General features: G+C 33.9%; 2 protein-coding genes across 6 annotated transcripts; one reads left to right on the forward strand and one right to left on the reverse strand.

Annotated features, from left to right (window-relative positions):
* The first annotated feature begins 3,349 nt into the window (after positions 1-3,349).
* Positions 3,350-6,149, forward strand: LOC130969151 (gamma carbonic anhydrase-like 2, mitochondrial). The gene is made up of 2 exons (XM_057894764.1): positions 3,350-3,839; positions 5,383-6,149. The coding sequence occupies exons 1-2, from the start codon at positions 3,449-3,451 to the stop codon at positions 5,757-5,759; spliced, it is 768 nt and encodes a 255-aa protein (XP_057750747.1). The 5' UTR covers positions 3,350-3,448; the 3' UTR covers positions 5,760-6,149.
* A 966-nt stretch (positions 6,150-7,115) lies between these two features.
* On the reverse strand, positions 7,116-10,939 carry LOC130969150 (squamosa promoter-binding-like protein 13A). 5 transcript variants are annotated; one of them, XM_057894762.1, is made up of 4 exons: positions 10,702-10,939; positions 9,413-9,941; positions 8,651-8,784; positions 7,116-7,963 (listed from the first exon to the last, which is right to left on the reverse strand). In XM_057894762.1, exons 2-4 carry the CDS (start codon positions 9,892-9,894, stop codon positions 7,353-7,355), a joined length of 1,227 nt encoding a protein of 408 aa, XP_057750745.1. In that variant the 5' UTR covers positions 9,895-9,941; positions 10,702-10,939; the 3' UTR covers positions 7,116-7,352. The 5 variants fall into 5 exon arrangements, with proteins under 5 accessions (XP_057750745.1, XP_057750746.1, XP_057750744.1 ...); XM_057894763.1 differs by lacking the exon at positions 10,702-10,939 and adding an exon at positions 10,424-10,659; XM_057894761.1 differs by lacking the exon at positions 10,702-10,939 and having other exon boundaries at positions 8,678-8,784; positions 9,413-10,659.
* Between the last annotated feature and the right edge of the window lie 6,501 nt (positions 10,940-17,440).

The following is a 17,440-nucleotide window of genomic DNA, read 5'->3' on the forward strand; positions in this document are numbered from 1 at the left end:
AAAAATATAATTAAAAAGTAAGCTTAATCATGCGGATATATCCGCAATCCGATCCGATTCGATACTCAAAAATGCGGATTTTGTATCTGATCCGATCCAATGTGAAATGGAGCGGATCAGATCGAATTTTCGGCTATATCCAATCCGATCCGATCCATGGACACCCCTAGTTTTACCTTTCCGACAAGCTTACCTTACGTAATACTTACTTTAAACCTTTTTACTAGTTTTAGGGAATTGAATCAAGAGAGAGAATAGTAAGGGAATAAAAGGGGTCATTTTGATTATAAGATTAGAAGACCGTGACTTAAGCTTGGTAAGTTCTGTGGATGAGATAAGAGGAGAATTAATGATGAATCGTGAAAATAATGATGATTATAAGATTGTTAGCGAGAGCGATGATGATGAAGAGATTGTTAATAAGAATGATGATGATTATGAGACTAATAAAGAGAATGAGGATGATTGTGAGATTGTTATTGAGAAGGATAACGATTATGAGATTGATATGAAATATGATCCTGACTGTGACATACTTGTCTGGGTAGATGCAGTGGAGTGATTCAGCTTGTTCCGGGACATGGTGAGATATACCTGCCTGGGTAGATGCAGTGGAGTGATTCTGCTTGCTCCGGGACATGGTGAGACATACCTACTTGAGTAGATGCAGTGGAGTGATTCCGCTTGCTCCAGATTTGGTTTGAGACTCCTGAGGTAGACGCAGTGGTTAGCCCCCACTTGCTCCCAATCGAGGCTGATTTAAGATTTGTGAAATTATATGAGTTTCGGATTTCCTTGGATAGATGCAGTGGGTCAGCTCCATTTGCTCCAAGTTGAGATCCAAGATTCGGTTGACTCTGCCTCGTAAGATGTGGCCGGACACTTAGACATTTCCGGATGAGCTCTCCCCCATGGATGTTTTTATTTTATTGGTTATGATTTTGAGCTTGGGGATGGGCATTCGCAGGGATTGTCCAATGGTTAGCTACCAGGACATCTTGGGTTGGCTTTGTAACTAACAGATGATATCATCGGCCATAGGGCAGGCATTCATCATTTTGCATATGTTTGATTTGTTTGGGTTTGCTTATCTGTATTGGTTTCCATAATTGTATATGCTAAACTATGTGATTATGTGCTATTTGCCTTACTTGAATCTACTTGTGTATTACTTGTCTGCATTACTTGTGTTTGTACAACTGAGAAGTCCCTCATGCTGGTGTCGGTTGACGTTGAGGGCTGTTCTTGTTGAAATGGAATAATGATATGATTAATTTAAAATGATGATTATTGAATGAGGTAATTTGAGTTTCCTAGGTAGACGCATTGAAGTGATTTCACTTGCTCCAAGTAGAAAATGAGATAATTTGAGCTACCTGGGTAGATGCAATGAAGTAATTTCACTTGCTCCAGGTGAGGATATGAGGTATTGATATGGGATTGCTGAGACAGAATAGCTTGTGATGGTTTTGTTTATGATTCTGATTCTGATTTGTTGGAGAGTTAGAAAGTTAGGAAACATGAGGAAGATGAATTAGATTTAGCTTTCCCTTATGACAGTTGCCTATTTATAGATTAGCGAGAACATATGATGAATATTTGGTGAAAGTTTAGGATGCTTAATGAGTTTTTATTATGATGCATTGTATTTATTTGGCACTTTTACCGTACTAGGAACCCATGGGTCGGGGGTTCTTATTCCGTATATATCTCTTGTTTTTCAGATGCAGGTCTAGGTGCTCAGCAGTGAGCTGTGGTTTGTCTGAAAGACGACGAAGACCTCTAAGATATCTTATTTACTTTTGCTTAGATTCTTTCCGCTTTTGTTTTTAAAGAACTCATGCTATGTATTTAATCCTTTTGAAAACTTGCCTATAAAGGCCCTTGTGTATCATTTGGGAGAGATTAGGAGATATGGTTGTTAAACTGCTTTTATACTGTACCCTAACCAGCCTAAACTTCGCGGGTCACGACTAGTGGCTTATTATTTATGATATATATCTATATTTTGTTTTATCTTATTCTTCTCGACGAAATTATCTTTATATCGTCTCAGTTCATGCTTTATCTTCTTTTTGTCGATACGTAGCGCTACAATTTCACGATTTTATTTTTACTCCTTTTTAAGCCTCTCGATTAATACTCCTTTCAATTATACTTATAAACTATGTATTAAAAATCCACCTTGAGAGTCGTACCACCTTATTATCATTGACTTATGACACGAGCATAAGAATTTGAATATTAGGGTGTTACAAACGAGCCCCATGATTGCTGCTTCAGTAGAAAAATTTTAGATTTCTAAACATGCTTTATGGAACGAGGGAATGACAATTGCACGATCGTCATTGTGTTGATCAGGTTCTGATTCTGATGCAGTATGTCCGTCTTCAGTATAGTTGTCCACCATGGTTGGGTATAGACTTCCAGGTCCCCGATAATGACGCCAATGTTCCTAGGTTTACCTAGAATCAATGTGATTTGAGTCTGAATGTGAGGTCCAGACTTCTTTTGAAATGAGATACTCCTCTGTCTCCTCAGCAAGGGGTTGCTGTTCGAGCTCTTTGGAGAGGATGGTGGGATAACCTACAAAGAACTCTGATGCTCAAATTAACAAGAATTTTAGGCAAGATTTTAGTAGATTGGAGTTCGAAAAATACATGAAAGTGTCAAGGTATTTATAATAGTAGGGAAAATAAATTATCTTTCGGCAGCTTATCCACTTATCTTGGTGGGTAGTTATTTTCTCCCTTTTATCTTGGAGTTGTTGAGATATTTTTTCTAAATCAATAAAAAATATACAAAAGTTAGTTATTTATTTAAACAAGTAGGATTAAACCCATGTTGCTATGTTCGACCTCTTTGAGATCGGATAGACCACGGTATAGATATAGATTCTTGTTCTATAGAGTGTTAATTGGATTTTTACCCATTTGGAGTCTGACTCTTGTAATGGACCATGATATAAACAAAAAATTTTTATTTTATTTTAGAAAAAAAAATTCCGTTTAAGGAAGTTGTAAAACATATTAGACATCGAAATAGAATTATTTGGTAATTTTTTTTATTAATAATTTTATATGGATAGATATAGATTAATATTTTAGTTATTTATTATGGAGTTTTATATAGCAAAATATTCCTATAAAACTTAGGATATTAGTATTTATCATTTTTTTTTTCAAAATTAATATCACTATACAAATTATTGAAAAAAATAATAAAAAGAATGAAGTGTAAGAGTAAATAAACAATTGGACCGGGCTAAAATTGTTAGCCCAACTTGTGAAGCCAGTAAATCATATATTGGGCTTAAAATACCCGGGTTCTCTTGGATAGTCCAGAGACACATCCCCCCTTCCCTCACTCTCTGTTGTCGTCTCACACCACCATCTCCGATTCCACACTCACTGTTTCACCATCACGGTTCTCTCTTTCACTGTGTCTCATGGCGAGTCTAGCACGCTTCTCTAGAAGAGCCCTAAGGAGTGCTCAGACAATAGCAAACCGCCACGTGGAATCGCCACAGCTGCTGCACACAGCTGAGCGCGCTTTTGCGACGCAAGCACCCAATTCGATAACTGCATCGCCGGATCGGGTGAAGTGGGACTACAGAGGGCAAAGGAAGATAATCCCGCTGGGTCAGTGGCTCCCGAAGGTCGCTGTCGATGCCTACGTGGCACCCAATGTCGTCCTCGCCGGACAAGTCACTGTCTGGGACGCTGCCTCCGTCTGGCCCGGCGCCGTCCTCCGCGGCGATCTCAACAAGATCACCGTTGGATTCTGTTCCAACATTCAGGAGCGCTGCGTCCTTCACGCTGCTTGGTCTTCTCCCACAGGTTAGGTTATTTTCCCCCTTTATATTTTTATGTTAGGTTATTACCGTTACAATAGCTTGTAATTTTCGTTGAGTTTGTTTGCTTTCTGATGAAATGTGACACCAAATAGCGGGAGTTTTGTTTTGGCGTTGCAAATTGTTCATTTATTTGAGCAGGGGGTTTCTTTCTGAGCAGGTAGCCACATGCTAGTTTCTAGGGGTTTAGATTCATAAAATTCATGTTTTGGAAATGTTTTATCCTATTGATTGGATTTTACGCCTTTTTATTTTATTTTTTAATGTTATGCCTATGTATATGTATATGAAAATTCTACAACAATCAAGATTGTGTATTTTAGCATATTCGCCACAGTTTATGCCAAAATTGAAATCATAATTCACCTAATATAATGTCTTGCAGCTGAATTGCATCCTAAGATTTTTATACATTGTTTTATTCGCATCATATCCTTATCCTTCGTACTTGTCTGTGCTTCATATTTTTATATCGGATCTTGCATGATGTAAGCCTTTAACTTGTAAATATGCTTGATGTTTTGTCCTCTGCAACACTTGTAATGCCATATTGCATTTGTGAAAGATAAACTAGCTTAAATTTGATAATCTGTTTTCAAATCTCTTAGTGTTGGCACATAATTATCATATATTATTAGCTAGCCTTTGATTTATTCTTTTTGTTTCACGATTTAATGGATTCTTAACTTCGAATAGTAAATTGATGAATGGTTCAGTTTTCTGGTCATTTTCAACCGTTTCCAATTGCTTTCTTCCCTTTCTCAACTATTGTGTCATTGTGTCATTTAACTCGAGAAGCTGGAGTACAATTGGATGGTTACCTGTGCCTCAATAGATATGAGCTTCTAGTATAAAGCCATTAATTTGCCTTTAGCAGGGACGGAAGCATGTAATAATTTTTGGCATCATCTAAATACTTTAATCCCTATATTTATGTTCTTTAATTGTTGAATTCTTTGCTGTTGGTGCTGTTTCTGGTGGAAGTACAATTCGTTTTTTCTTAATTGTTTAGAGATTTACAAGTTCATTATGTTAATTCTGTTGCTTATACTTATAACTCTTAATACATCATAGATTTCCGAGCTCCTGCTTTCCTTTATTAAGAATCACCTTTGAAGGCTTGATAAATAAATGTGGATAAGCCATATATATAAACCAAAAATTGTCGTTTCCTATCATATTTGGACTTTTCAGATAGAGAAATGTGGATAAGGGGGTAATTAATCCAGTTACTTCACTTTTGAAGGCTCGATTCTTTTACAGTGTTGCATTAAATGAGTTGATACACTAATGTCTATGGAAGCTATGATAAAGAGAGTGAATTTGATGGGGGTAATCCAAGTAATGATGGAGGGAGGCCAAGAAAAACTGTAGCATGGTTTGATATGGCATCAGTGAATCATTTGATCCTTGTCTAATCATCCCCATCTGGTGGAATAAAACTTTGTTGTTGTTGTTGCTGGGGGTGGTGGTTAGATATTTGTGTATGTATTACTTATTTATTGTGTATGCTTTCTTCTGTAAATCAGGCCTTCCAGCTGAGACTTCTATAGAGAGGTATGTGACGGTTGGGGCATACTCCCTTTTGAGGTCCTGCACTATTGAGCCAGAGTGCATCATTGGGCAGCGCTCCATCCTCATGGAAGGTTCACTAGTGGAAACACAGTCAATCCTTGAAGCTGGGTCAGTTCTTCCGCCAGGGAGGCGAATTCCATCAGGTGAACTTTGGGCAGGAAATCCTGCCAGGTTTGTTAGGTCTTTGACCCATGAAGAAATAGTAGAAATCCCCAAGCTCGCTATTGCGATAAACGATCTGAGCAGAGATCATTACTCAGAGTTCCTTCCCTATTCTACAGTATATTTGGAAGTTGAAAAGTTCAAGAAATCATTAGGTATTTCTGTTTGATATCCCAGGTTGCCATTCCTCAATGTTGATGTTAGCTGGAATTTTGCTTGTAAGGAAATAATAATGTGAACAGTGAGAGAAAACTTCTGTGTTTTTGTTGTATTCCTTGCTGCAAGTAACGAGAGTTAAGACATGATCTCCCATATAATTGACTCGAGTAATCTGTTAAGAGACGAGATGCATCTTGCGAGATATGGGCACTCTTTTTCTACTTCCCCATTTGATGGGGGTATGTCTCTTTTTGGTTGTTTGAAGCAAGTGTATTAAAAATGGACTTAATTTGATTAATAAGTTATATTAATTTGTAGCAAAAGAATACTGGATTCTGTGTTTTAAATTTGTATTACCTCGATGATCATTTGGTAAATAATAGTAGTTTTTTTTCTTCCAGTCATGGTTACCATTCATGTTTGATTTATATCCCATGATTTTAAAAGTAATAAATGGACCAGAGTAGACCCAATAGCATCAATCGTACTTGTATCTGATATGCTTTGCGTAGTTCTCCGGAGTCCGGAAATGTTTTTAGGTTGGGGCCTTTCGGTGTTTGTATCTTCTGAGACTGAATGGAAGAACGGTAATGGCATCAGCTTATGATTGTTTTGTTTGGCATTTCAATGCTGCGATTCAAGAAAGAGCGGAAGAATAGTTATGCGATTAGTTCGATTGGTATTTGACAGTTTGGCGATGCAATTTTTTTGAGGAACAGCAGCGTGAGCAAACCACTGCAGAGAAGAAGGATCCTCTATAACATTCTCCGGTTAGCATTGTTATTCATTCAAATTAGTACCTCCTTAAGATTTAAACTTAGTTATCGTTAAGGGTTAAAATGAATCGAGTTTATTTGACGCAGTGAAGGATCTTACTAGTCTTCTTGATTTTGACTGCTCAGTTTTGCAGTATAAATGCTGCCATGTTTGGCTTAACTTGCTGCTGATCAGTCCCATAGCCATAGGTAACTTTTGTTGGTGGTTTGGTATGGTCTCTCTTTTATGCTTCTAACATCATTGGGCCTCCTCTCCAGGTTCACCATTGAAGCACGAAGCACGAAGCACGAAGCACGAAGCACGAAGCACAATCAATAGCGGAGAGAAAGCAACGTCAAAACGACAGGCTACACCATTTGTTGGTACTTGATACTTGACTTAGCGAAGCAATAAAGCATGTGGCATAGGACTCGATAGGGAACTTAATGAACTTATAGCGAATAATAATGCATGTTGCATCGTATTTGATAGGCACACAAGAATTCATCTTTTTTGTTAAAAAAATAGTTTCAGACATAGTTTGGAGGGGAAACAGATGAGTTAGGTCTATCCATTTGATGAATCATGCACTGATATAAAGCCAATTAAATTCCCAATATAATTAAACACATAAGATTATAAAATACATTGAATGGGTGCTGTAAATTGTGGACCATGCGCAGCGTGGCAACCTCGTCGCTTTTAACCAAAAAAGAAAAAAAAAATCATGCCAATGTTTTTCCTTGTGGGATAGACATCAACTTCATTAAAGATTAAAGATACAATGATAACTCAAAAATTCATTCGAAGTTAATGAAAACAAGCAAAAGGGTGAGTGTCAGAGTCTTTATTCCCACTGAAAGGGGAATAGTTGAGGGGGATCACTCCCATGGGATCCATGAGAATCCATATTATACATTGAGGAACAATGTTCAGTCTCACTGTGGCCCATAACCGGGTCCACCGACTCCATGCTGCTGCTATCGTGGAGGCTGAGGCCTAAGGATTGTTGCATCAGGGAAGAGTGATGAGTATGATGAGTGTGAGGCTGCGGCACCAGTTGGTTCAATCCATTCCCAGGATTGTGTGTTGTCTGTGGTGATGACAGAAGAGAGAGAGCACAGGAAGAGTCATGAACCGAGCTTGTTAGGGTGTTATCACAGAACATGTTCCTCAGGCACATGGAAGAAGCAGCACCAGCATGATGGTGGTGATGGTTATCAACATGTAAGAATGCAAGTTGTTGCTTCCCTTCTTTGTTGTTATTGTAGGGTGTTGGTGAGGATCCAAGGAACAGGTCTTGTTTATCAACCATGTGCATCTGTTGCTGTTGCTGGCTGCTGTGGCTGTGGAGCCTGACATCTCCGCAGGATGTAACAAGTCCTGCACTCCACCCAGCATTCACCACGCCAGATGAGGGGAACACATGCGAACCTGAGAAGGGTAGCAACTGGCTGCCTGAACAAAAATTAATGACACAAAAGTACTAGTCAACTAAAATTTTCAAATAATAGGGATAGTATCACTCTTTGGGATTCATTACTTTATCATGATAGGATGGAGTGTAGCTCCTGCTTCAAATGGGAGCTCTGTCAGCTCACACTCCACCATACGATGATAATCCTAAGTCAATGCACTAGAAAAATGAAACATACATATATTTTTCATTTTTTAAAAAACAGTGACTTTATTTACTTTGTTGTTATCTTGCAGCCTGCAAGTCATGAACATTTATGTCCAAACAAAGCAAAGTAGATATCTGAGCAAAAGATAACTAATTCACAAATCATAGTCTCTCAAAATGTGAAAAGTCTATCTTGCCCTCTCAAAAAAGCAAGAACCTTTATTTTTATCTTAATTTTTACTAGTGTGTACTGACATGTTATTTTAGTGGCCACTAGATTGTGATATGAGAGAGGACATCAATGGACCAAATCAGGGATGTTGGCAGCGCACTGAGGTTAGCTAAGTGCATTGTGCAATTGTGTCAATTCCTTACTCTTTTTTAAGAGTTGTGTACCTGTTTGGGGGGGGTGGGGGATCCTCAGAATGTGTCTGCCCCAAATCAAGACACATGTGGGTCCACTCAGATAATGCAAATGCAGCTAAGCTAGAAACTGTAACTTGGGAAGAAGCTAAGCTAACCTTGGAAACTGGACAAAAAACTACCACCTCTTGTGATTGGTTCTGGTTGTGGCTTTCTCCTCCTTCGGTTGTGTCCATCTAAGCGTTTTCTGCAGCTTCTCTTTCCTTCATCAAACTCCTCCAGTGAATGAAACCTTTCAGGAAGGAAAAAAGGACTAGTCAATTTGAATTACTTCAGGAACTTTAGCACATGTCTTGTGTCAATAACTCAATAATGGCATGGAATATTGCAGCAAGTAAAAATCAAATGCACATGAAGCTAACAAGTAAAAAATGGAAGTAAAAAACCAACCGGAAATAATACAAGCAATGTGCACTGTACAGAGTTTATTAACAGAACAATGTACAGGCAAGTCATTTTCTCAGATTCCATTAAAGGTTTTGTAACTTTGTATAGTGTACCACTGATATATATATATATATATATAACTTCAGTTTGTTTCCCCCATTTTTGCAGAATCTACTGGTAACTGGTAAGAGGGCTTGCGAATGTTACATTGTAACTAAGCAGGAGATCATGCTGATTAATGTGCTAAAATTAAGATGCTAACAGCGGCAGAAAGCAAAACAAAGTAACTGGCTCGCGTATTTGTGAAGCCAACATGAAAAATTAGATACGGAAGAAGCATCTTAGATTAGAATTTTGTAGTCAAATAAACAACTTAAAAAAAAAAAGAGCTAATTAAGAGAACAACAAACATAAGGCATAGGCAAACAAACAATAAACAAATAAAATTCATAGCAGTATAGCATAAGAGGTACCTGCTACACTGTTGGCAGAACCTTTGTTTGTGGCCAGCAATTGTGACCTGAGCAGTCTTGGAATGGAGTTCGCAGACCTTATGGCGCCTGTGATAGTCTCTGCAAGTGCTGAGATCTGAATTGCACCCATCAACGAGGCATGACACTGTCTGTGTCCCATTGTTAATGGCTCTAGCTCTCTTTGATGACCCTGAGGAAGGTGATTGCATTACCATTTTGGAGTTGGACACCCCAACACCAACACCAACACCAACACCAGCAGCAACAGCATCTTTGTTGGACTTATTTGAATTAGTCACCAACACTGGTTCGGTTGCAGAATTCCCAACCTGGCCAAGTTTCAAGTCAACAGAGAATTCCCCTTCTTTTGTTCTGTAAACACCAAATCTGGTTGAGCCATCCACTGTTTCTATGTTTGGTAAGGTTGCCTCATCCACTTCTGTCAAATCCCAAGACGGTGGTGCTTTCAAATTCCAATCCATAGCTAAATGAATGCTTCCACTTCCTCTATTGTTTGCTTCACTCTTCTCTGCTCTCAAATTGCATGGAAAAAAGAGAAGAGATTTAACCAAAGTAAAATGAAAGGACTTCAAGAAATTGTGTGTCTTCATTTGGTTTCAGGGCAAATATATGAAAAATTCCAATTCGACAAATATATCACAGTAATATAACCGATAGAAGAGGAAACAGCCAATTAGCCATAGGCACTTCACTTATTAAACAAACACATTATTGGACCAATCTTTGTCTGTATTTGAGTAGAGAAAAGTATTAAAAAGTAGGGAAGAAACATGCATCAGGGGAATAAATATCACAAGCAGATTAAACACCAAGTGGCCATGTTGTACAAGTTCCAAGGAAACTGGAAGTTACAAGTTACAATTTAGAAAAGATTACAACAGCATACATACATATAAAATAGTAAATAGTATAGTATCATAATGAAACAACTCAATGCCGAGAAATTCAAAATAAAAAAGTAAGTGGTAATTGGAAGAAGGAAGAGAATACTTTGCAGCAAGCAGCTAGAAGGTTGCTTTCTACTTCTTCCCTTCACCAATACCACTGCCAGCCATAGATTAGATTCCAGGAATACTCAATGGAGTAAGTGAGTGAGTGAGTGAGTGAGTGAGTGAGTGGGATAGTGAAATTAATGAACTAGATTTTTTTATTAAAAAAATTGAAACTTTCTTCATTTTAAGGAAGAAGTGAATGAATAAAATAATATAAAAGAGACAGAAGGAGAAAGGATTTAATGATGTGTTAAGAAGGAATCCCCACAGACCTACCTTGTTAGCCACTTAAGAAGATGAAATTGCGGATTTATGCAGACAGGAATTCGGATAATGTATTGAAAGTTGAAGTAGAAACTCACAGAGAGAGAGAGAGAGAGAGAGAGAACACAATGGAAACTCAAAAAGGTGGGTGTGGGATGGGATGATATGCCGTGTTTAAGTGAGTTGAACACAATATTTTAATTAATATAAATTTATTTTGTTATATACATATTATATATTGTTTTTCCAAAAATAGGGGTTCTTGCGGGAATGCATTGCTTGAGAAAGGAAATAAAGATGATATATAATAAGGACAGGCTGTTGGTTGCTTTCAACTTTTACGAGTCAGGAAAAAGAAGTACAAAGAATGGATGCTCAAGACAAGGCATGTGGCATTGTGTTTCACATTTCATGGCATGCCTTTCCCCCTTCGGTTTTCCTTCTATCTTTCTTTCTCTTTCGTTTTTTTTTTTCGTGGCATTCAATTTCGAACTTGCAAGTGTAAAGTGTTGCCCACACCCTCTTGGACCCAGTCTTGGGGAACAATCCAAAATAATTCATTACCACTTCAAATCACATCAAATTTGAACACAATAACTCAAGGTCCTAGGCTCCTACCATAGTTCAAGGTAAAAATAAATAAATAAACTATTCTACTTATGATTTGAGTTTTTCTAATAAGTTTCTTTCTTAAACAAAATGTTTTTTATTTTTCCAATAATTTTAACAGTTTGTCTGTTTGTGCTTTTTAGTATGTTTGCATAGTTTGGTTTAGTAAGACTATAATCAAAGTAATAAATTGTATCTTTTAAAAGAATAAATAATTTTAAGATTTTGTTAACTTGTGTCTTAGAAATATAGATTAAATATATCATAAAAAAATATTTTATAAAGTTATTGTAAAAATTAATTTTTTTATATTTTCAACACATTGAATACATTAAAAATATTTTTAAATAATTATTTTTTTTTAAAAAATATATCCTTAAGATACAAGTAAATTAAATTCATAATTTTAACATTAAAATTTTATCCGAAGAAAGTCAGAGTAGAAAAGTCTTTGATGACGGTGATATTATCTCCTCCCATGTTACTGTTCGGGAATGGTGTTGTTCTACTTCTCAGAAGTTGTCACCTAAGGCCTATATATGGGTCTTTAATTAGTAAGGGATTGGATACATACTAGTTATAGTAAAAGCAGGAAGGGTTTAATTTAAGCCTTAGCTTAGGGTAATGTGAATACTTTATAGTAATTTGTTGAGAGAAGGCTAATGATAATGATGAGTGCATGTTGGTGGGCCTGAGAGTAGATGGCCACTATTAATTTAGAGGGCTCCAGGCTTAGGTGCCCTTGCTGATTTAAGCCACAGCAACCCATGACTCACCGTGACACCTTCCCATGCCCACCACACCCTCCATCCCCTCCCCCTCTCTTATCTACACGTGACCATTCTTTTTTTTTACATAGTACACCATCACTTTTAATTATTAATTAACATAATAAGTTGCCCTACCATTATGTTTTTAATCCTTTTTAACCAAACTTGCACATCCATCTATTGTATGTCAGTCGTTAATTATGATGATGTCACGAGGGTTCTTAGAGTACGAACGCAATAATCAAATCCTCACACTCTAATTTAACTAGTAAAACATTACAAGGGACGGTAGTTTTTTAAGAGAAATGTTGGTTAGGTTTGACATTATATATAAATATTCTAATCCACATATGCCACATATCATTAAAATAATAAGTGGTAAATATTTATGTTGATTCCATAGGTTGGTTGGCCTGTATATGAATGACAATAATGAGCATTTTCAGTCCTGCTGCATATATATTCAATACTTTAATTATTCAGCTATGACAATCCTAGATATTTTATTGGGAACAAAAATGTCAAAATCTCATGTTTGACCGCCATATCTTTCAGTTGTCAAAAAATATTATATATAATAAAGAATAAACTATCGCATTCATAAATTTATCTATAGATAAACAAAATTAGTTTTGTATACATAAAAAATTGTATAAATTATAATTTGTATAAAAAAATTCAAAATACTAGCAAACTTATTCATAAATACAATTAACGCCAGGATAATAATAATAATAATAATAATAATAATAATAATAATAATAATAATAAAATGGGAGGTAGGAGATAGAAAGGAATAGTGAATTAAAGTGTAAGTGGGTAGGAGCGAGTTTTGTGTTATGGGAGGGAGGCAATTAATACCGATTAAGTTTGCATGGGGCCTTGCGATGTCATACATGTGTAGAATTGGTTAGCATAGTTTTAATTTGCATATAATTGGTATTACATTAGATTTGCACCACACTTATTCACGGTTCAGAGAAAATCTGATTTTGGTGGTTGTATTTAATGCCCTAGTCACTTGCGACAAGATGATCAGTCTCAACCGATAATTTAACTCTGAACAAATAGTATAATGAAGTTGAATGTGTTGCTAGCTAGGAGACTGCAAGAATAATTCACAACTGATTGTAAATGTGGACGGTGTTAATATGCACGTAACGACGCTATCTCTTCATTCAAATATTGCTTATCTGGCATAATATACGTTTCCAAACAAATCAATGTTAGAAAGCTAGTTATAAAAGCTACCTTAAATAAAATGAAGAATTGTTATGCCAATTCCTAAATTTGTAAGTCAAAGTTATCTTAAATAGCTTAAACCCTAAACTCTGTCAAAGTTAGACTTGGGCAACTTAAAACATATTCACAAAGATGTTTAATAATTAATATAAAAAAACGATGAATTCTATGGTATTTATTATTTAATGTCTAAATTTTGTTTAATTTATTTTTATATTTTTAAATTAAATATTAATTTTTTATTTTTTTAAATAAATTAGATATTATGCCAAAGAATTATAACTCAAATGGCATAATCTCTTCATACTTATCTAAAAATTATTAGTTCTAGTCTCACTCATAACTTAAAAAAAAAGGTTATATATTACTTTTAAACACCATAACAATTACCTTTTCATTAAAGTTGGATAAAAATAAAAATCAGAAATAATCTTTTAAAAGAGCATGTATTGCACGTAATATTTTAATTTTTTTATTTTTTCATTATAGAAATATATTTTTTTCTTTTTATTGAAAAATATTTTTCACTTTGAAGGGGGCATAGACATAGAGGATGGAGGGGAGGGGAGGGGGGAATCTAATTAGCTGGATCATAGAGTTAAGAAAAGTCTAAAAATAGTCTGGAGGACCCGAAAGAATTATATGTCTATACTCTATACTGATTATTTGAGGCTCTCTTGATCACCATTTCTATCTCAATAATCCATACAGTTTAAGAAATAAATTAATATAATACATCAAATAAATGAAAAAAATATTGATATCTCTTGAAATTAAATGAAATTATAAAAATATTATTTTCTTAACTTTTATAATAGACACACCAATTTTTTCGTTAAGTTTGTGCAGGCATGATTAAAAATAAATAATGACATAATCTCTAGAAAGTATAATTTATCCTAAAATATGACGCAAATAAAACCATTAGGTCCGAAGCGTGATAGCTACGGAGATGGAGAGCGATTGAGGGGAAAGATTAGAAAGTGATGAGGGAGTTGGATGCATGTAGCCATGTAGGTAGTTTTATGGTATCATCGTATGAAGCCCGTATTACTTGGACTCTCTCTCTCTCTGCAATTCAAAAGTTTAAACTTTGGGTTAATGCTTAAAATAGGGACTGAAAGAAAAATTACAAATAAATCAAATAGATTCTTAAAAGATCAATTAACTTATGTATGCTTTTTTATAGACTATTTTAATTTAAATATTGTTTATCTTTTGAACTCGATGGAATTTCATATTTTAAAGAATAATAAAATAAAATACTATAATAATCTGTAAATAAAATTTTTAGAAACGTGGGTTCCCAAATTTAAGAGTATTTAAAATTTTAGGTTATCCGATCCAAAACAAATATAAATTACATGAAAGATTACTGCATTGTATTGTATCTAAATTTCCAGCAAGCATATAAATTTGGGGGCAATTCACTTAAATAAATTATTTCACCTTTAAAATTACGTAAATACATTATTTTCAAAATGAAGACGCAAATACATTGTTTCATATATCTATGAAAACCGCTACTGGCAGTAGCGGTTTACACAAACACAGAATTCGTTGCTGTCAGCTGCGGATTATGTTGAGTTGTGGTAGCATAAAAACCGCTTATGCCTGCTGCAGTTTCTGCATGATTATGATTGGTCATAAACCGCTACTATCAGCAGCGGTTTATGTGCATTGGTTTACGTATGTAAACCGTTAGGCAGCAACGGTTTACGTTGAGTATGAAAACAAATAGTAAAACTAATCTTTATCTAAAAAATAATTACAAAACAAATAATTAATGGTATATACTATTTAAATAATATCATAAATAAAAAAAATTTAATTTGTCATTAGCATGAGTTGTGTTCTTTGCTGCTGATTTGCATTTGAGGTTCTTAGCTAAACGAATTTTTTTTATTTGTGTAACTTTATTGTTTTATGCCAAAAAAATAAAAACTATTTGTATTTTATAGTTGATTGATTGGATAAATAATAATGATAGCATCATAATTTTGATGAATAAAATAAAAAATATAAATTTTTTATTTGTATTTTTTATTAAAATGATTTGATACGTTTGAAGGAATCAATGTTGGACTTATTGGATCTCTAGCTATTCATGGGAGAATTGGTCGATGGAAGTCTATAGAAAATCCATTTTATGAAATTGATAAGAGATCAAAAAGAATACGGTTGCTTTTTTTACCACTAAGTAGAGATGAATACTATATGGTAGCTACAGGAAATTCTTTAGTACTGAATCGAAGTATTCGGGAGGAACAGATTGTCCCAGCGCGATATCGTCAAGAATTCTGACTATTGCATGGGAAGAGGTTCATCTCCAAAGTATTTTTCCCTTTCAATAACTAAATAGCAAATCAAAGAGTGAGTATTGACAGAGTACTAAAATATATAAATTAAGACTAATTTTTTTATATTCATCCCTATGAATGATAAAATAATTTATTTTTAGTAAAAAATAGTGAATTTTTTTCACTAAAAATAGCAAATCAAATAAAAAAATTCACTATTTTTTATTAAAAATAAATTATTTTATCATTCGTAAATTTTAGAAGGGATGAAGATAAAAAAATTAGTCTTAGTTTATATATTTTAGTACTCTGTGAATACTCTTTCTTTGATTTGCTATTTAGTCTCGTTTTAATAATAAATACAAAAAAAATTATTACATGCATATTTATATTTTTTATTTTATTCATCAAAATTATGATGCTATCACTATTATTTATCTAATTAATCAAATATAAAATACAAATAGTTTTTATTTTTTGGCATAAAACAACAAAGTTGCACAAATAAAAAAATTCATTTAGTTAGAAGAATCTCAAATGCAAATCAGCAACAAAGAACACAACTCATATTTCAAACTTTCCTAGTATCTCTTGTATGGTTGATATAAATAAAAGAGAATGAAGTAATTTTTAAAGAGAAAAATATATGATTTAGTGAACTTTTGGCTAAAAATAAATTATTTTATTATTTATAAATTTTAAAAGATATGAGAATAAAAAAAAATAGTCTTGATTTATATAATTTAATACTTTGAGTATTGTATTTTTTTAATACTATCATCCCCATCCATTTGTGAATAACACTCTACCTCTCCACATTTGACCCCTCCATGGTTTATATAGGGAGCTCATTGACACATACTAAACGTAAACCACTATAGGCACTAGCGGTTTACGCACGCACACCAACCTACATAAATAGCTGCGGGCAGCAGCGCTTTATGACCAACCCAGCATACATGTAAACCGCGGTTGGTACTAGCTATTTCTGTTCTCTTCTAAACCGTGTAGCGGTTTATATAGATATGTAAATCAATGTATCTACGTATCCGTTTTTGAAATAATGTATTTACGTAATATTGAGAGTGAAACAATTTAAATAAGTAAATTATCCTAAATTTGAGGATAAAATACATAGTTAAATCAAATTATTTTTAATATTTTATGTCTAAAACAGAAATTGATACATCAAAGTCCTATGCACATATCTAAATTGAATTGACCTAATTTAAATTAGTCTAATTCAAATTAATCTTTTCAATAGTGAATCAAAATGACCTAATTTAATTTATATGGAACATAATAAATACTAGTAAATCAAATTGACCTAATTTGATTTATTACTTAATAGCCTATATATAGTAAATCAAATTGATTCAATTCGATTTAATATTGGTATAGATTATTAATATTTACTACTTTTAGATTAATTATTATTAACTTTAAAATATAAATGTCAATAAAAAAATATCTCTCATTTATATTCAAATAAAATATTAAAAAAATCAAAACGAATAAGAATAAATATCCAATTTTTGTAAATTTTTAGTTCAAATTTTAGAAAATTTACATTTTAATAAACTTATAAATTTAAAACGGAACAATAAACTATATATAAAAATTTATTAAAAATCATTATTTGAATCATTAGTATGTAAAGAATCATTATCAAAATTTTTGATGTTAAAAAAATTAATATAAAGTATAGTCTTCTAAGATGGCATAGAACTTAAAACTTGAATTTTTTTAGAATTAAAAATAACAGGTAGTTATATATTATAAAATGACTAACTATTATATTTATATAATATATAATTTGAGAAATAATAT

Source organism: Arachis stenosperma, chromosome 3 (genome assembly GCF_014773155.1).
Source record: "Arachis stenosperma cultivar V10309 chromosome 3, arast.V10309.gnm1.PFL2, whole genome shotgun sequence".
Lineage (NCBI taxonomy): Eukaryota > Viridiplantae > Streptophyta > Magnoliopsida > Fabales > Fabaceae > Arachis > Arachis stenosperma.

Excerpts from the sequence above, each read along its gene's own strand:
- LOC130969151 (XM_057894764.1), top strand. The coding sequence starts at position 3,449 with ATGGCGAGTCTAGCACGCTTCTCTAGAAGAGCCCTAAGGAGTGCTCAG. Across the intron at positions 3,840-5,382 it reads TGCTTGGTCTTCTCCCACAG|GCCTTCCAGCTGAGACTTCT; the intron begins GTTAGGTTATTT and ends TCTGTAAATCAG.
- LOC130969150 (XM_057894759.1), bottom strand. The coding sequence starts at position 10,023 with ATGAAGACACACAATTTCTTGAAGTCCTTTCATTTTACTTTGGTTAAA. Across the intron at positions 8,785-9,412 it reads TTCTGCCAACAGTGTAGCAG|GTTTCATTCACTGGAGGAGT; the intron begins GTACCTCTTATG and ends CCTTCCTGAAAG. Across the intron at positions 7,964-8,650 it reads TTTTTTGTCCAGTTTCCAAG|GCAGCCAGTTGCTACCCTTC; the intron begins GTTAGCTTAGCT and ends ATTTTTGTTCAG.